The sequence below is a fragment of the Microtus oregoni genome, unplaced genomic scaffold (genome assembly GCF_018167655.1).
Source record: "Microtus oregoni isolate MIOR12 unplaced genomic scaffold, Mior012 000020F_ref0000438, whole genome shotgun sequence".
Taxonomy (NCBI): Eukaryota; Metazoa; Chordata; class Mammalia; order Rodentia; family Cricetidae; genus Microtus; species Microtus oregoni.
In genome coordinates this window covers 12,030,225-12,050,674 of record NW_024543079.1, presented here as the reverse complement: position 1 = coordinate 12,050,674, position 20,450 = coordinate 12,030,225, and the positions used below count along the sequence as shown (strand labels likewise).

General features: G+C 44.1%; 1 protein-coding gene and 1 non-coding gene across 2 annotated transcripts in view; one reads left to right on the top strand and one right to left on the bottom strand.

Annotated features, from left to right (window-relative positions):
* Window positions 1–9,875: 9,875 nt before the first annotated feature.
* Window positions 9,876–20,450, top strand: part of Ctnnbl1 (catenin beta like 1) — a 160,256-nt gene continuing 149,681 nt past the window's right edge. The window contains exon 1 of the mRNA XM_041670402.1: window positions 9,876–10,005. Within this exon, the coding sequence (XP_041526336.1) occupies window positions 9,976–10,005 (30 nt within the window). The 5' untranslated portion in view covers window positions 9,876–9,975. The remainder of the gene's footprint in view (window positions 10,006–20,450) is intronic.
* LOC121460586 lies at window positions 13,709–13,825 on the bottom strand. The gene has a single exon (XR_005976078.1). It is a non-coding gene; the product is annotated as a small nucleolar RNA SNORA61 (small nucleolar RNA).

Sequence of the window (20,450 nt, the reverse complement as noted above, 5' to 3'; positions counted from 1 at the left end):
AGTAACCACAAGGCTATGTTATGGAACTGGGATGAGCACAGGGTTGAAACACAGGTGAGGCAACTCTCAGTGACCCCTCCCCCCACCAACTGGCAGCAAATAAAGGTCTTGGATCCTTAGGAGACACTGAAGCCACAAAGTACAAAGAAACAGAAGCCTGAGTCAACACACAGAAGGCCATCTGTCGGAAACCCTCAGGAGACTGTTGTGAACAAGAAATAAATATTCAAGGGGGGTTGGGTAAAGTTCCAGACACACAAGCATGAGGACCCACGCTAAGATGCCCAGCACCCTCCTAAAAGCAGTGTTCTGCAGTGCATGTCTATAATACTGGTGCTACCAGGCAGAGACCAGCAGATCCCTGAAGTCATTGGTCAGTCAGCCTAGCTGAATCAGTGAGCTCCAGATTCAGTGGAAGACCTTGTCTCAAAATTCAAGTGAGAAAGACACTGATGCTGACCTCTGGCTTCCATGTGCTTGTGCACACACACAAACATATACACACATTTCACACTCGCATATGGAAATAAACAAATGAACACCCACACTGTTGTTAATTGCATACTCAGGGCCCGCATTTCTCTCTAGGTTCTATAGACCAGGCCTTCTTAAATGTTTTCTACTGGTGTCCCCTTTTGCCTGAAAGATTTTTATGCGACCTCTGGTGCATAGGTATATAAATAAATGCAAAGTCAAACATTTACTGATGAAAGAAATTTATTTGCGAACAATTCTTTGGTGTACATACAATTTTACTACTTATTAAAATGAAAGAAAATTTACATACTAATGAGATTGCGAGCGTGTTTATTTTTACATAGAGTTAAATCTTTGCTACATACTTCCTGCTGCAGGATGTTGAACATCTTCAGTATTATTCAGCTTGACTTTATTTTTTAGAAGAAAGTAGATTTATTAAGGAAAAGTAAGAAAGAGAGCCAGGAAGCTGGCCCCCGGGAGAATGAGCTTGCCCCCCAAGACTGGTGATCTGAGTTTGATCTCCAGAACTTGAGCATTGGAAGGAGAGAATCAGCTCCCAGAGGCTGTCTTCTTATCTCCACATGCAAACCATGACACATGCACAAACCCTCTTTCACCACAGGATAAATTAATAAGTGTTAAAAATATTCTTTAAAAAAGTGACAATGCATTTTCAAGAGTGGGAGGGGCTCCAGTAGAGGAATGCCCTTCATTGACAGACAGCTTGACTTTCTACTTACCAAAGCTGAGGACACTACCTCATGGAAATACACAGCACAGAATGACAGATGAAGGTTTAGATCTGTTTCAGCAATTATTGAAATTCTGCCCTAGTCTCAAGTCAAAATTCATTAATGATTTCATTGTATGAAACTCAGGTCAGAAACTCAAATAGTAATTTTTTAAGCCAAACATTCCAATACAATATAATTCAAAGATAAACTAATTTGACACTTGTATGATGAGGGATGGTGGTAGGAATACATACCTACCTACATACATATATATATGTATGTATATCTTTGTTTTCTGTAATTAAGCCATCACAGTGCAAGCACAGCAATTCATGACACGCAGTGGTCTTGAATCTGAGCCAAGGTGTTTCATGCCTTCAATGACATGTTTTGTGTTCAGAACCAAGGCTACAGTGCAGCCATATGACACAACAAAGAAGTGTGCTGTCAAAGATATTTCAAATCCATTATGAATTTGCGTTTGAACTAATTTTTGGTCATTGTGCATTCAGATAGCTTTTACTGATGCCAAGGTTTTCATGACCCCCACACCCAAATGGGGGTACTGACCTAGGGTTTACAAAGTTGTTCAGTGTAGACGGAAAAGAGTCTCAGAGAGGGGAAGTGATTCACCCCAGTTTCCCACAGCTAGAAAGGGGTAGAACTGAACATCTGCCTCCAGAGTAGGTACACACACATGCATGTGGGATTCAGACACAGCCATACTTCAGCATGAATAAATGCAGTTATTAGCCTTGACTCTCTATCCTTTATACCAAGAGCCTGAGAAAAGCTCAAAGACTGCAAAGTTGCCAGAGACAGTGGCAACCCTCCCCTCCTGCAATCAAGAGGCACTGTTGTCCTGTATTAGACTCTAAGTTTCTAGAAGATGTATATTTTTAATGTTCATTAAAGATGCGGGTGAGGTGGCTCATTGGGTAAATTACACTGGCAGCTGAGGCTGATGATTTGAGTTCAATCCCCAGGCTTATGGTAGAAGGAAAGAACTGATTTCTGCAAGTTGCCCTTTGACCTCCACACACATGTCATGGCCTGTGCCCCGCCAAAGAAGCAAGCAAACAAACAAACACAATAAAAACCTTGCATCACTAAGGAGGTTGATATGATCATATTTCATTGTTTATGAACTTCTCCCATTATAAAAAAAATAAGAACATTAAAATCTTTCACTGTGATTGCCACTGGGCTTGGTACACTATGAGTGTTCCAACCAGGCTACGTCGTAGTCCACAGGTCGCGTGGCAGCACTGTTCCCAACTTTCTAGTTGGTGATGAAGAACTCTGAGATTATCCTGCTTGCAGAATGCCACGAAGCGGTGACAGAATAACTCCAAAATGATTAATAATATGATTTTTATGAACCAAATACCATCTCATACTAGGTTCCATCATAAAAATTGCCCACAATAGCTGAGTGTGGCAGCACCCACCTTTAATCCCAGCCCTTTGGAAACAGATGCACATAGATTTCTGTAAGTTCAAGACCAGCTTGCTCAACATAAGTGAGTTCCAGGCCGTTCAGGGATAGATAGTCAGATCTTGTCTTCAAAAGAAAGAAAAAGAAAAGAAAGTACACGTCCAATATGGACTGGAGAGATGTCTCAGTAGTTAAGAGCCTTTGTTGTTCTTGCAGAGGACCTGGGTGTGGTTTCCCAGCACCCAAATAGTGGCTCACAATCACTGTAGCTCCAGTTCCAGGGGATCTGAAACCCTTTTATGACATCTGAGAATAACACACATGCACCTGATGTACATACATGTATGTAAGGAAAACACTCACACACATATTATGGAGGAGGGTCATCTGTCTATCTGTTGCTTTCATTGGTTAATTAATAAAGAAACTGCTTGGCCTTATAGGTCAGAACATAGGTGGGTGGAGTAGACAGAACAGAGTGCTGGGAAGAAGGGAAGTGAGGCATCTGCCATGGAGCCAGCCACCAGGTCAGACATGCTGAATCTTCCCGGTAAGTCATCACCTCATGGTGCTACACAGATTATTAGAAAAGGGTTAATCAAGATGTGAGAGTTAGCCAGTAAGAGGCTAGAGATAATGGGCCAGGCAGTGCTTAAAAGAATACAATTTGTGTGTTGTTATTCCAGGTGTAAAGCTAACCGTGCAGGAGCTGAGTGGGACGAAAAGCAGGCCTGCTTGCCTCATCACTACAAATGGCACCCAGACATGGATAACTGAATCCATAGAAAGCCTGAGAAAGCTTGGGAACGAATAGAGTAAAACATGTTTTCTTGGTAGCAGCAATTTCTCCGGTCTGCTCTGCTTGCTAGAGGCAAGCAAGCGCTCTTATCTAAGAGAGACTTCCTGACTCAGCTTTAGCTGCAAAACCCTGAAGCTCTTTAAGAGGTCCTGCCACGAAACACTTAAACGGTTGTGTTGACTAAAAGCTGAATGCATGCTTGTTTCTATTCAGCCATAGCAGGAAAAAAGCTGCACCTTTTAAAATGCCGGCTTTCTGGGCTGTCCTGCCAGGGCAAACTCTGACTCTTTTGGCAGGCAGTCCGACTGAGCAGGGTCTGTGAGCAGAATGCTGAAGCTTGCTTGCTGGCAGGGACCTTAAAATGCCATAGAGTTGTGGCAATAAAAATGGCTACAGCTGGTACCTTCTCCATGAGGCTGGAAAGCTAAGGAATGGGCTGGATCCAGTTGTCAAAGCCACGGCTTTCATCCTCCCCTTAAAGACTCATGTAGTCAGAAAAAAAGAGATATAGAGTAAAGAGAGATTAAAAAAATCTCTAAATGTTCTACTGTGTGTTAAAAATATATGCTGGCTTGGGAGAGAAAAGAAAAAGGTTAAAGTTCGAAAAAAGAAAAAAAAAGAGTAGTTGGGTGTGGTGGTACACACCTTTAATTCTAACACTTAGGAGGCAGAGGTAGATTGACCTCTGTGACTTCAAGGTGTGATAACACACACCTTTAATCCCAGTGCCTGGGAGGCAGAGACTGACAGATCTCTGTGAGTTCAAGGTGTGGTAGCACACACCTTTAATCCCAGCACTGAGGAGGCAGAGACAGACGGACCTCTGTGAGTTCAAGGACAGCCTGGTCTACAGTTATTCCAGGACAAAGATATACAGAGAACTTGTCTCAAAAAATAAAAGTAGAAATAAACAAAATAGAGGTTAAAATAAAGCCACACAAAGATGGAAAATACAGAGAATCTTGACACTGTATGCTATTATACTCTCTTTAAATTGTTTGAATGCTGAGGAAGGAGCAACAGCTGCTAAAAGATGTTTGTTTATAATTGCAGCTGAACTAATCTGAGACAGATATTTTGAAAATACCTTGACTTCAAAATGTGGATCTAAGGTTATGATGCTTTGAAAAAGTACTTCTTTTGTTTTCACAGAGGATGAGACCCTGTGAATTGCTTCTATCCCAATATGGTATGATGGACCATGCCCTCCTGAAAGGTTGCTGTGAACACCTTCAAAAAATTACTTCACTCAACTGCTGACTGAGATGAACCTGGCACATAGGTTACACCATGAAAAATCTGATTAACAGTGCCCCCATTCAACACGAAGCAATTTGGAGAGAAATAACTGCGCCCATATTCCCAAATATTGTTTATAAATGTTCTTTTACATTTAAAGGGGGAAATGATATAGACATGAATAATTTGCATTGGTATGGATTTTGAGATCAGTTTTGTTATAGGTATATGTATTTCTGCTCTTGATTAAGGCATTGTGATTGTGTAGTTCATTTAAAAATGTAATGTATAGTTAGGAAATATATGTTGTTAATGAATAATCATCAATAATAGTCAAGCTTGTAGTCATGTTAGATTTTCTAGACATGTAGAGATATATTTCAGATAGGCATTCTTCATATCTTTCAAAGACTACAGAATATGACATTTAAAATGTTTTAATAACTTAGGGCTGTTTGTGACAATGAGACACATCTGCTCCTGGCAGCACCAATCTACTTCAAGAGGAGGTTGGGCATCAAAGAGGCTCCTTATGGAGTTTGATAGCCATTTGGGCAAGAAACTGCTCTTGCTTGGACTGTTGCATAAACTGGACACAGAGAACCTACAGAGAGAGGACTGCTGAACTTGCCTAAAGGTGAGATGGTCTTTCGGGGTTCCTGATTCATCAAAGAGTCTGTGAGACATTCTGCAGAACACAGCAGATAGTGACTGAACTGTCTTTGAAATTTCCTGCTTCATGGAAATGTCTGCTGGATACTATGGGCCTGTAGGCTGAAGATGGATGCCCCAATGGTACAGAGGAACTTTGGATGACTGTACAGGCAGCGAGATGTCTCTGTCATTTCTAGAGTTTGGAAGTTGCTTATTTCTTGTTTGCTTAGGTAATATTATATCCTTCTGGAGTCTTTGATGGAGTTGAAGAATGGTTAGTTATAGTTATAGTTTTCCTTTGTTATGGTAAAAGATGAAATAGATATAAATATTGTAACTGTAATTCTTGCTTGATAACTGTTTCGTTATATGTAATTTTACTATGTTAAAGTTAAAGCCTTTCTTTTTTGTTTAAACAGAAAAAGGGGAAATGATGGAGGAGGGTCATCTGTCTATCTGTTGCTTTCATTGGTTAATTAATAAAGAAACTGCTTGGCCTGATAGGTCAGAACATAGGTGGGTGGAGTGGACAGAACCAAATGCTGGGAAGAAGGGAAGTGAGGCAGCCATGGAGCCAGCCACCAGGTCAGACATGCTGAATCTTCCCGGTAAGCCACCACCTCATGGTGCTACACAGATGATTAGAAATGGGTTAATCAAGATGTGAGAGTTAGCCAGTAAGAGGCTAGAGATAATGGGCCAGGCATTGTTTAATAGAATACAAATTGTGTGTTGTTATTTCGGGGCATAAGCTAGCCAGGTGGCCGGGAGCTGGGCCACGGGAAGCGGCCCGCAGCTCCTTCTACACACATAAAATAAATCTAAAAAAAAAAAAAAAAACTGCAGAAGAAAGGAAACAAATGAAGGTGGTGCCATCTGCCTGTCCTTTCTGCCCATCAGTCCTTCACAGCTAGGTTCAGTTTCCAAAGCCATTCCACAGATGCATTCATTTGAAAACTACTAGGTTAGCTGGTTGGCACAAGAGGGGAAAATTCCAGTGGAGTATTTGCTAGTGAGCAGCTGACACCCAACAGAGGGCCTCCCAGAGCATGCCAGCAGGACACAAGCATTCTTTTGTATTGCCTTCATTTGTCTCTCCTTTATTCTCCTCCTCACACTTCCACACTTTCCTTTTCTCATGCTTTCTTTTTTAACTTATTCTCTCTGACTGTGTGCCAAGCATCTTTGTACACCACCTGAAATCCTTTCTGGAATACTGTGGTGGTAGAAATAAAAGCATACGACATAAATACACATATAAAATGTAACAAGTGCTATCAAAACCTATTCCTCAAACACTAACAGTGGCTGTTCATCATAGAGAGAAATTGATGGTTACTGTGTGTTGGGGAGATGTAGGCACCCAAAAGCGGACAGATGTATGCAACTTGACAAAGCTCAAGTCACTGGCTTACAATAGCTTTATGAATATTGTGATGCTAAGAGTGTTTTATTTTTAATTATTCAGTTAATGATATTTAATATTGGCTCAAGGGAGAAATTGAGAAAATAAAGCAAGAGGAAAAAAAATCTATTATTTACTCCACTACTCAGAAAGATTACTGTGACCCTTCCCTGTGTAGGACTGGGAGATCTGGACCTGATCTAGGACTATGCCTACTGCGTAAAGGAAAAATGATAAGTTGGAGGGTTGCGGAAGAAGGAAAAAGAGAAGGAGAGCAATGAGGAGGAGAGGGAGGGAGGAAGGAAGAAGAGAGCTAAAGGAAAGGAAAGAATCTTAGAGGTTTTGTGTGACACTTGGGGGTAGGTAGCAAAATGGGGTATCAAGACAGTGTCTGCTGCCTGGTCTGACACATGGTGAGATGCTGTGGAGGAAAGAGAAGAGATGCGCAAGACAAATGGAGCTGCCTCAGAGGCCAAAGGGCTGTAACCCAGAGGATGACGACATCACGTTTCTTTAAGGTGCAACATGACATTGCTTTTGTGAGGATTCGAGCAGCAGCCCCTCTGGGGACCAGTAGGAACCTGTAGTTATTGGAGTACCTGGGAATAGTGTCCTGGGTAGAGCAACAGTGACGGTGACAGGGGCCAGGCTCCCTTCAAGTGTTTTAGCAGGTGACAATAAAGAACTAGAGCAGAGGATCCCTGGAGGGGACTGACAAGGGATACACAGGATAGGTGTACTCATGGAAACAATTCAGGTCTCCAGGAGCTGAGGCTGTTGTGCTGCAGGCAAAGCTGTGGGCCAGGGGTGTAACTGACATCTGTGAGCGTAATGTCCATGCCCAGGATGCCAGCCCTCGACAATGTTTTTTTTTTTTTTTTGTATGAGATCCACCCCCACCCCAACTACAATGTATGTTCCTAGAGGAAGAGACCTTTTTCTACACAAAGCTCTGTGCTGGAGCTGGGGAGATGGCTCAGTGTGTCAAGTACTTGCCTTGAAAGCATGAAGACCTGGGTTTGAATCCCCAGCACCCATGCAAAGCCAGGCACAAGAGCATGCATCTGTAACCCCAGTGCTCTGTGCTGAGATGGGAGGTGGAGACGAGAGTCTGCAGAAACTCATGGAGCAGCTAGCCTTGTCTACACAGAAGCAAACGACAAAGAGACTGTCTCAAAGCAGAAGGTATCAACACCCGAGGTGTCCTCTGACCTCCACACACGAGCCATGGCCTATGTCCGTCCACACTTGCATGCACATACAACACAAGCACACACGAGCTCCATCCCGAGAGTCAATTGTTGTATCTAGCATTGAGTAGGCTCTTACCAATTACTTGTTGATTATGTTACCAGTTACTTTTTCTGTTATACATGAGGAAACTGCAATCTGGGGAAATGGGAAGTAACTTGGCCATTCTAGCTGTGGCGGAACATCGGCTAGCCTGAGAGCCAGTAGTGTATTGGTAGATGTTTAACACCTGGCTCTCTGGAAGAACAAGTGACTGCTGTGATTTGTATGATTTGTCCCATGGCTTGGTCTTCAGGACACAAACACTCTATCATGGGTGTTTCCAAGCTGACGCGAATCTGCCGGAAAAGTCTCTGAAAACTAGCTCTGGGTTTTTGCAAGGCTGTCTATTCAAGCTGACTGAAGCAAGGCACAAACTAGAACACAGTTTCTTTCATGGCCTAAAGGATTTGCTCTCACCATTACTCTGTCCTGCTTCAGTTGAGGTCAGTCTACACCTGTACAAATGGGAGGGGAAAGACATGTAAATGAACTCTGTTAAAAGCAGTTTGCACAGGCCACCCTGTTTAAAAACAGAAACCCAAGCAGAAAGCATCCCTGTTTAAACCCTCTCAACAGCTTCCCCATGTAGATAACATCAAATCCATTCTCCTTGTCAAAACTTACAAAGCCCATTGTGAAACTTCTCTACCATGCTCTATTCCGGGCTTTGAGGATACGAAGGTGAAGATGACACACTCAACCCCCTCCCTCAGAGTCTGCAGTCCAATTAGTGAGGCTACCATAAATAAAACATCAACCATCAAGTTCAAAATGGCAGGCTGAGGCTGTGAGCAGCAGAGGAAGTGCTAGCCGGGAGGATAAGGAGGAGAGGATTTGGCAGCTGGAGGAATCACAAGTTCTGTACAGTTGGGGGCAGTTGAATGGGGTTTCTTGATGCAGTCTCATGTAATCCCAGAAGACAAACTCCATAACTCTTTCAGTAACGGGCAAATTTCTTTCCCAGAAACCTCTTTTTATCAGAATGTGTGTATGTGTGTGTGCATGTGTGCTTCTGGCTGTTCTTGGAGGCCAGAAGAAGGCATCAGATCCTTTAGAACTGGAGCTGTAGGTCATTGTGAGCTGTCCAGCATGGGTGCTGGGGACTCAAGTAGGGTCCTCTGGAGAGTAAATGCCCTAACCGCTGAGCCATCTCTCCAGACCCCCTAATAGCCACTTTAATAATACTTGGGTAGACAGGAGATCATCTGATTGCCATTGGATCTTATGTAGACCAATACACAGAAGCTCAGAGGAAAACAGTTTCTCAGCCAACAATAATCTATGGCCAGGTGCCGTTTCGTGAGCCCACACTGTTCAGTGGAAGCCTAATGGGAACCCAAGAGAAAATGCACATATGCAATTTCAGTGTATTTACTAAGTACATTTATTTAACAAGTAAGAAGAAAGTAAAATTCATTTCATAATATATACCCCTTGGCCCAGGAAGCTAAAAAAAAAAAAAAAAGAGAGAAAGAAGAAAAGAAAGAACGAAAGAAAGTAAACTTGTGCAAATTTTGAAAATCCAGTGTCATTTGATTCACACCTAACATCTCAGGACTAGCCACAATTCAGTAGCCACATGAGATTATCTTATGCGTCATGGCTTTCCAAACCTCTGTTTATCTGGGAGCCCAGCACTGTTCCCTACTCTTAGAGAACTGCCACAGCTTTAGGTTCCCACCCTTTAAGTATCCGCCCCGCCCCCTTGCCCGCCCTTTCAGGATCCCGGCGGAAGCCGCGGAGTCAACATGCGGCGCGCTTTACGGTCGCGCTTCCTTTTACGGCAGTGTGGCAGGCTCCGGCCTCGCGCTCTTTTATCCTATTGGTTCTGTGGCACTTTACGGCAGCGTGGCAGGAAAAGATATTGAGCGGCCCGTGGTTCGAGAGTGAGTGGAGGTAACCAGGATACCCTGTGCTGATTGGGTCTGGAACCATGGACGTGGGCGAACTTCTAAGCTACCAGGTAGGTGAAGTTGGCAGGCTTCGTCCCGCCGGGGTCGCAGGGCCAGAGTCCCGTCATCGCGCCTTCTCTGGCTCTGGCCCACACTTCTCATGCTACCCTGGGGTTCTAGCCTGTCATTGCACTCACTCCCCGAAGCCCTCGTGGACCCTTTCGATTCCTTCCCTTTCCAAGCCTGAGCCCTTTGATTTCCCTTTCCCACCCGGCAGCCTGGCTCCTTTCCGCTCATCTTTGGTCTCGTTTCTACCGATTCAGAGGGCTTGAGGCAGTAGGGAAGAACACTTTCCCCCCTCGGGGTTGAGCTTCAGTTTCTCTACCAGCTGCTGGTGTGGCTTTGGCTTTGGGTACAGTCTTTCCCTCGTCGCTGAGCCTCAGTTTGTTTATTTATTTAAATCTATAAAATGGGTGTGTGTGAAAGGTCATTTGAAAGCGCAGAAACCAGTGCCCATGTTCCCGCAATGGTTAAGATGTTTGGAAAATGGAGCATGGATGGGTCGGCAAGAGACTTCTTGACCTCCTTGCTCAGGGTACTCGTGGTCAGTGGGTGTGCCAGAGTGAAGAAAGGTCTTGCCTGAGGTCGCTCAACAATTACAAGCATGATTAATTGAAGCTCAAGTGCCCAGGCTCCCAGCCCAAAGTTCCTGCCCTCTTTTGGCTGCCTGATGAGGCTCCCTGTGTCCAGCCTGGTTCACTGGTCTCAATCGTGTTAGAACCCGTGAACTGTAATTAGTCTGAGTTAGGAAGTTCTGTAAGTAAATCACACTGGATTTTAAAGACAGTTTGAAAAGGGTAGTATTTTTATTTTATTTATTTTTATTTTTTATTTTTTTGAGACAGGGTTTTTCTGTGTAACAGTCGTAAACACTCCTAGCTGTACTGAAACTCACGTTGTAGACTAGGCTGGTTTCAAACTCACAGAGATCCTCTAGCCTCTGCCTCCGAAGTGCTGGGATTAAAGGCGTGCGACAGCACTGCTGGGCGAAAAAGGTAGTGTTTTTATATTGATTACTTGAGCCCTGGTCATTGGTTATATTGATTGAATGATCCTATTTTGCGTAACGGGTGAAATAAAATACAATTTAAGCCAACCATACCGGTTCGTGTTGATTTTTAGAAGTGTAGCTACTAGCAATAGCTCTGCAGTCAGGAGTAGGCAATGACAAGCTGAACCTGAGCTGGCTGCTGCACGCCTTTAATCTCAGTGCCTAAGTGGGATCACGGTGAGTTCCAGGCCAGCCAGGGCTACATAGTGAGTGACTCCACTCCCCCCAAAATAAGGCTTGAATTCAGAGCCCCTGGTTGCTTGCAATCTCTTTTTTTCTTGCTAACTGATTGTTGTAACTTCGAAACAAAATACTTTATGATACCTACCTCATGATCTGTTGGGAAACTGTGAAATTGTTAGACCAGTGTTTGTTGCAGAGTAAAGGAATCCATAAATATCCCTTAGCCCATATATAAAAGATTGACCCCAGAGATGGAGACTCCAGACATAATGAGAAAGAATTTGTAAGTAACCAGGAGATGTGAGCCTTTTAAGATGTGTGTGTCTCTTTAAGACATTGTAGGATGGTGGTGGTGCATGCCTTTAATCCCAGTGCACACATTTAATCCCAGCACACACCTTTAATCCCAGCACTAGGAAGGCAGGGACTGGTGGATCTCTTGAGTTTGAGGCCAGGCTGGTCCAAGAGTGAGTTCCAGGATAGCCAGGGCTGCACAGAGAAACCCTGTCTTGTAAATCCTGCTCCCCCCATCCCCCCAAAAAAGACTGTGTAATTGATGATGGAACAAGAACAGTAGTAGGCAAGTTACTGATGAGTGCTTATTTGGGAGTTAGGGGTTGGCTAGTCCAGTCCATTGACTCAGATCTGGAGCAGTTCTGCCAGAAAAGGTCCATTCTTTGGCTACAGATACTATTGAACACTTACTGTATGCAAGGTACTTAGTCCACTGAGCATATGATGTGACAAACGAGACAAGGCTTTTACTTTCGTATGAAATGCAAACATGGTGGAGGACTCACCAGAGAATAATTGAGTAGGTAAACAGGAAACCCAGATTGCTGCATGTGTTGTGAAGGGAGTAGAGCAGAATCTGCAGGGAAAGTGTGAGCATGGTTTGGGGACAGCTAGGCACATGAGAATTGGACACGGAAAGTGTGGCCCACCTGCATCAAGCTCTTTCCTATGTGCAAAGTACTCACTGGGTTTCAAAGCTTTGTTGTGGACAAATGAAAATGAAATATCTTAATTCTTATGTAGATTACATTTGATAGATTGGATTAAGAAAAATAGGTTATTAAACTTCAATTTTGTGCCTACTTCAAAATTTAAACTTACATGTAAAGTTTTTTTTGGTGACTTTCCTCCTATTTCTCTTGGACAGCACTGCCATAAATAACTTGTTTCAGGGCCTCTGTAGACTGAGTGGTCAGGCAGGGAGTCCAGCAAACCAGCTTAAGTGCTCTGAAGGCTGAGAAGGAGCCAGTCTTGATAAGGCAGAATGTTGAAGGCAGGAGCTGCAGCTATGAGCACAGGCTCCAGGACCATTAGGTGAGCAGAGAGAAGAGCCATGTAGCTAGAACTTGGTGAGTGGACAGGACACCAGGAGGTGATGAAACTGGAGAGGTAGGCAGATGACAGCCTTTGTAGGACTTCTGTGGACCAGGAGAAGGCCTTTGTGTTTTGGAAGGTGATGCAGATGTCTTCATTCAACCCAGTTGTTTTGAACAAGAACACTGATCTGAGAGACAGACTTTGATGAGGGAGATGATGTATGCTGTGAATATGTTTTATTGCCATTGGTTAATAAAGAAGCTGCTTTCCACCTATATTAACATTAATATATTCCTATATTAACAGAATATAGCCAGGTTGGAAAAGATATATATAGAGAGAGTAAGCAGAGCCAATGAAAAGCCTGTAACTGCCTGCAGGAGACAGATACACCAGAACCTTGCTGGTAAGCCACAGCTATGTGACGATACACAGATTAATGGAGATGAGTTAGTTTAGGATGTAATAGCTAGCTAAAAAAATGCTTAAGCTACTGGCCAAACAGTATTGCAAATAATATATATTCTGTGTGATTATTTTGAGTCAGGGCAGTCGGGAAACAAACTAGCGGCCTCTGACAGCAAGACTTAACTGAAGTCATTGGCCAAGAGGGTGACTGCCAGGCCAAGGCAGTGACTGACCTGTTACCAGAATCTTGGTCTTGTATTTGCAGCTCTGTTTCTTTCATCAGGGTCTACCTCCATTCCTATCTGAAAAGACGGTGGTGCCTAGAGTCTAGTTTATAATCAATCAAATACACCCAACCTCCTGTGGGAATCTTTTTTTTTTTTATAACTTTTCAAAAGTCTTTATTGAACCAGTTACATGTTAAATCCCAAAGCATTTTACATTTTTTGTTTTTTCAAGACAGGGTCTCTCTTTGTGGCCTTTACTGTCTCAGTGTGCGCCATGACTGCTGGCAGAACCTGGCTAAATCAGAAAGTTTTAGTAAAAGTTTCTGCTTGCTTCCAGGGAAGTCCTCTTGTTTTTTTTCCAACAAACTGTAGATGAGATCATAAATGATGGCCCGCCCCTTCACTGGTTACATGACTCTAAAAAAATAAATCATTAGAGCCACCCAAGTTCAATGCTACAACTGCCCAGAGGCATATGTAATTCTCAGGCTATCCCGTTTTACAAGAGCCAAGGCACGTATGACTCTGAGCCAATGCTCTATTGCCATGAGGCCAGCTTCCGTCTGCTCTTCCTCCTTTACGACCACCAAGACCAGCATCAAGATCCAATGGGAAAGGGAACCGGTGGGTATCCTGTGGGAATCTCGAGGACCAGATGAGCTTATGGAAGTGAAAGTGCTTTGAGGATGGTGATGTTCTGACACAAAATAATTATTTATCTGCATCCTCACCAAATCCACATAACAGCCCTATGAGGAATTTTCTCTCTTTTTCCTTCCTTTTTTTTTTTTTTTTTTGTCAGGGTCTTAAGTAGACCAAGCTGTCCATCATGTAGTCGTAGTCAAAGATGACCTTGAATTGCTGACCCTTCTGTCCACCTCCCAAATGCTGGGATTACAGGTGTGCACCACCACACCTGGTTTATGGTATGCTGTGGACAGAACCAAACAATGCTTGGCAAGCACTCTACCAACTGAACTGTATCTCTAGCCTGGTAGGAAACCTCCCTTTCCCCCACAGGGTCTCACTATGTAACCTTGGCTGACTTGTAGGCCAGGCTGCCCTCAAACTTAGAAAGATGTGCCTGCTGCCTGCCTTTGCTTCCAGAGTGCTATGATTAAAGACTTGTATGATCATGCCCGGCACATGGAACTGTTTTAATCCCCATTTTATGGTGGAGGAAACTGAGACCTGACTGAAGGTACCAAGCCAGAGAATACACAAGCAGTTCTGTTTCGTAGCTGGAGCTCCTGACTGCTCTGCTGGTCTGTCTGTCTGTCTGCCTGGTGCCAGAGGCAGAACTAAAGTGCTTCCAGGTCAACTGTCAGGTCTAATCCTCAGCACACCTCCAGATGTAGATGCTGGGACTACTTCACGGGAAGGGAGACTGAAGCTAGGGAGGCAGGCACCCTGGCTGTTAACCTCAAATCGCCGGGAAGCAACAGGAATGAATGCCCGAGCACGGTTTCCATTTGGTTTTAGGCTTAAAAACTTTTGAGTTGAAGTCTTACGACTGTTGCTCATAGTCAGCATTGTCAAAGCTGACTTCACCTGAGCACTGAGCTCCTGCGTGGGAACAGAAGGGAGTGAAATTGTCTGATTGGAATGTTCCCAGCTCAAGAGTTTGACTCAATGTCCTGAGACTTGAGGTTCTAAGCATTCTAGTCAGATACCAGGTGACGTTAAAGCTGTGGTCAGGGACTGTGCATGCAAGCCCCCGGTCTAGAGTTCTGCACTCCTTTGAAACTTTTCCCATCAAGCCAGCTCTCGGTTCTCATGGGCACTGGTTTGCAGAGTTCTCAGCTTAAGCTCTGCTTCTTCCCTGCCACTCAAAATTGAGAGCAAATCACTTAATCTCTCTGGGCCTCACTTTCCTTAGACATGTAATGAGGGGATTAAGTGTGACTCTTCGTGAGGTCCCTAGTAGCTTTAAAATGCTGTGATACTAATTATTTAGGCCAAGGGCTCCAGAGAGTAGATAAAAAAGCCTGGTGTAGCAAAAAGAGTTGGGGCTGGAGACCTGGGAGTTTGGGGTTTTAATCCAGCCTTTGTCAGCACTTGTCTGGGTGGCTCAGGACAGGCCGCTTTCCCTCTTTGCATTGATTCTCTTGTCGGTTGTCAGATGAGGAGGTCAGGTTGTACAACTTCTGGTTCTTTCCATCCCTAAAACTCAGGGTCTAAGGTGAGCAGGAAAAAGTACCCTACTGTGACAGGAAATGTTTATTAAAACTTTAACATTTTTTTGCATGCTTATTAAATTTCATATTTGGGGCAAGTCAGTGGGAAGATTGTAATTTTCTGCTGAGATTGGTTCTTCTTGTAATAGGCAGGAGAGCGCCTCGGTGTATGCCTTATATCCTTGACAGATGTTAACAATTCATTTGAGAAGACAGGAGAATTACAATGTGGACAGGAGGTGGTGGAAAAAGTCTTCAGGAGGAAACCAGTTATGTTCCCAATATGGAAATGTACTTTTTGATGCCTTCAGGCTTAGACATCTCATCAAGAAGTGTGCCCAGCAGTTGCTCGGCTGAGAAGTTTCTGCCACATAGGCACAGATCTGAACTCCAGGGCACTCTCATTAATACTCATTCCACAGATGTCTGGAAAAAAGTTCTTCCTCTGAAGTTTTGCAATAAAGAATTCACATTTAGTTCAGATTGGCTTGGTGGGAACGGCTGGCTTTGCACCACCAGAGGATTCTCTTTGAGGCAGATTGGGGTCAGGGACCCTAGGCTTGGGTGACATTGCAGATACCAGTCCTCCTGTCATAGGTGGGTAATAGCACCATTTTCTTGGATTGGAAGGGCTTTTAGAAATCTCTAATTTTCTCCTCTCCAATTTCTTACTTTTGAAATAGATTTTAATGATAATAAACTGTCAGTATGAAAAAATTTGAGGAGAGAAAAACTATTGCCCTAACCCAGTATTTTTTTGTTTTCACAGTCCTACGTCTTTTGCATGACTGTAACTATTGTGTATGTACTGTTTCATGTTAGTTTTTAAATTAAGCATGTATTTTCTACATATCTTTTATATTACTCTTTAACATATGTGGGTTTTTGTTTGAGTAATAGTCCATTTTCCCCTCAGTTATTTCTCCACAATTGGATATTTAGGTAGCATCCAGGTGTTTGTTCATGGAGGCAATATTGTAAGGAGCTTCTTTATTCGTGTGGCATTTCCCCCTTCCCACTTGTCATTCATAATTACTTGATGCTATTCCTGAGCTAAGGGTTGCATGTGTTAAAATCACTGAGTCCTGATCCTGGGTCTTGAAGAATTAATGATGTGAGAAGTGAGGTGTGCATTTAAACACGTCACTGTGTGAATATAAGTATCCCAGGACCAAAGTGCAGGGAATACTCGGATAAACTTAGGGCCGGGCAGGATCGAAGAGTGTGGTCATTGAAAAAATAAAAGGGCAGTATTGGAATCCCATCCTTGGTGGAGGAGTTCTGTGGGTGACAGAAGAAGGTGGGAAGAGTCAGTTGCAAACTGTTAGGAGCAAACTTGTGCATTGGATGTTCAGGGAGTTGGGGAGTGGCCAGAGACAATGGGGTCCTGTCAGCTGCAGAGATGGTACCCAGCACTCACCAGTGCTCATGTGGAGCCGCTCCCTCGTGCAGCACTGGGCTCTGAAGTTCCCCTGCAGTCTTGATAGTGCTGCTTGTCGCGGTTTACATTCCTGCCGTTTATCTAGTGGCACGTAAAGTGCTTGTTTAAGGTTACGTGAATAAGGAGATTTTTCTTGTGCGTGTTTATCATTTGTACTTCTTGCTACCTGCTTTTTCCCTTTAAGATAGGAATTGGAGTTTGTGGTTGAGCCCTTTTGGTTGGTTGTTGTTGTTGTACGTGTAAGATACATTATCGGCAGCCTGAACACTTGTGTTCAAAATGCATCCTTCATTTTTGTGGCAGCCTCGTCTTATGTTCTAACCCTGAGAATGTATTCTGATCATACTGAAAGAGGCTGCTTTTTGCATGACAGCTTCATGCTTTCCCAAGTTTATTTTGTTAGCAAGGTGCCTATAAATAACAGGTAAAGAGCTAGTTTCATTGATGTTCCCATTTATTTTATCTCTTGATGTTCCCTCCCTTAAGTTCATTTCTTCCCACCATAACTTCCTCATCTGTCTTTCCCCCAGCTCGTTCTTCTCCCAGGTTATACAGTATGGTCTTGTGTCTCTATAAACTCAGGGGACGGAGCCAGCATCTAGCAGCGTGTCTTGCCCATCCTCAGTGTCAAGTGATGGTTGTTCAGGAATGGAATACGTATTAGTGCTCTTATTGCTGAGATCAAATCCCTGGCAAGAAGCAGCTCACGGTGGAAAGGCTTGTTCTAGCTCTCAGTTTTAGGGATATAATCTGTATTAGTTGTGTTTCTGCTGCTGTGATTGGATACCCTGACTAAAAGCAACTTAGGGAAGAAATGGCTTGTTTGGGTTCACAGTTCCAGAGGGATGGAGTCCTTCATGGTGGGGAGGGAAGAATGGCAGGAGGTGCCTGAGACTCTCTGGCAGTCACGAAGCAGAGAAATCGAACAGGAAGTGAGGTCACGCTATAAGTCCTCAATGTCCATCCTCAGTGATGTACTTCCTCCAGCAAGGCTCTTCCTTCTAAAGATTTCCTAACCTTTTCAAACAGCAGTACCAGCTGGGGATCCCCTGTCATTCCATTGTGGGGAAGGCATGGCAGCAGGAATGTGAGGTCTGAGGTAGCTGGTCACATTGCACCACAGTCAGGAAGTGGAGAGATGAATGCTGGTGCTTAGCTTGAATTTTTTTTTTCACCCAGTTCTGGACCCCAGCCAGGGAGTGGTCCTGCTCATATTCTGGTTACATCTTCCCTCCAGGTTAAAACTTGAGTTTTGGGAAACTCCCTCATAGACACACACCTGGAGGTGGGTTTCCGTGTTGTGTCTAAAGATTTATTTATTTGTATTTTACATGTATGAGTGTTTTGTGTGCATGTATGTATATTTTATGATCTCAGAGACCTGAAGAAGGCATTAGATTGCCTGGAATCTGGACTTAGAGGTGGCTCTAAACTGCCAAGTGGGTGCTGGAAACTGAACCTCAGTCCTCTGGAAGAGCAAATGCCGGTCCATCTTTCTCACCCTTCCCTAGGGACTAGTCAAGTTGTCAGTGGAGATTCACCATCCCGGACTCAAGGACCCAGCACTGCCTTTAAGTGCGTTGCGGACTTGCCTCCTGTTGGAAGCTCAGGCTCTACTGCCTGCTTGCCGGCTGGCATGTGTGCCCTTGTTTTCACCTTTGATGCATACTTGCTACTTCACCTTCTGAATAGTTTTATTTTTAATTAGTTATTTTGTGTATGACTGTTTTCCCTTCATGTATGTCTGTGCAGCCTGCAGATGCAGTGCCCCTGGTGGCAAGAAGAGGACATCAGAATCCTTAGGACTCGAATTATAGACAGTTGTGAGCCTTCATGTGGGTGTTGGGAATTAGATCCGCCTGAAGAACAGCAGTCTTCTTAACCACTGACCCATCTCTCCAGTCCCTAATTTACCTCTTAAAAATTAAAAAAAAAAGTGTGTATGTGTACACTAGTAACTGAAATGTCAGACTTAATTCAGGTGCTGCCAGCTCTCACTGATGTTCCATTTTTTAGTCTAGTATTCTATGTAGGCTCCTGCGTTTCATTTAATTGTCATAGTTTCTTAGGTTTCTGTGTCAGAGTTTGAAGAGTACTGGTTTTATTTTAATTAATTAATTTGGGTTTCTCTGTGTAGCCCTGGCTGTCCTGGAACTCGCTCTGTAGACCAAGCTGGCCTCAAACTCAGAGATTCACCTGCCTCTGCCTCCTGGGTGCTGGGAATAAAGGGGTGCACCATCACTGCCCCGAGAGCCACATTGTTGAAGAATGCATGTTCCCTTTTCTGCCAGCCATTTCTTGGGTCTCACTGTTCTAACTTGATTTTTACTGGAGCGTGACTGCAGCCCTGCTCCTGTCCTTTCAGAAGAACTTATTCATTCCTCCCCTTCAGCTCCTTGATGTAGCTACCTGTCAGCCCAGGAGTCCTGATTGACATTTCTTGTGTCTGCTGAGCTCTGGCCAGATGTTCGGCTATCACACAATTCTCTGCTTCCTCCTCTGCCCTCCCATGCCCAACTTTGCATTTTAGTCAGTGCTGCCAACTGTTCAGCTGACTTGAAAGAAGCCTTGGGGCTCTTTCTCAAAGATGAAAGGGCTGGGAGATGAAAGATTCTTTCCCCTTGGACCATGCAAGCTTGTGAGCCAACTCCCTTCAGTAGCCAATAAGGCAGAAGCCCGTGTGAACGACTGACTCCCAGTCCGGGTAGGAAGAGGCCCTGTCACAGTTACAGCCTGAGGAGTCTGTGCTCTAACGGGAGTTGAGTGTCAGTGCTGTCTGTCACACAGGTGTCCAAACAGTTCCACTGTGGGAAGGAGAAGTCTTCCCAGAGGAGGAGGGCTGTGTCTTTGAGAGCCTTCTTTCTAGCCTTCCTGTTCCAACTACCACCTCCTAGCCGTAGCCTTGTATAGCTCTGCCACACAGGTGACTTCCTAGGCAGGCTTGCTTTGGTCACATGGTGCTGTTGTCATGGTAGCTGAGGGTCCATTTTCTTTGTGTGCTGACGGAGAATGCTCTTCTCTAGACGTAGAGGTCATATAGTGATGGACCTAGGCCCCCCCCCCCCCCCACTTTGGAAAGACCTGTTGAGGTAGGTCATATTGAACAGCCTCCTTAATTTTGGGGGTGAAATTGGGGAGCACAGTGTCTCTCTGAGCTCATAGGTGTCACTGTTTCAGTTGGAGGAGTGAATGTATAAGGTTGAACACAATAGAGAAGTTTTCCTTTATAAAAATGACTGCATCAGAGAATGCGATGGTTCAGAATAGCTTGTCAGCACTGTGGGAGGAAAGCATTTGAAGCCTGAGAAGTACCTTTAATGTTTCGCATGGCAGATGAATGCAGACTGTGGGTCAGCTGGCTGCATTTGAACCCCAGTCCTGCTGAGTGCTAGCTGTGTGACCTTGGGCCAGTTAATTAACCTGTAAGCCTTGGTTTTTATCTTTCAAATGGAGATCATCTAACAGTATCTGTCTCTAGCTCACCATCTTTAGAAATAGTCTCATGCTACCATTATAGATATATTTAAATCCCAGGTCTCACCACTAGCCCTGACTGGTTTGGGACTTCCTGTGTAGATCAGGCTGGCCTAGAAGTCAGAGATCCCGTGCCTCTGCTTACCGAGTGCTGGGATTAAAG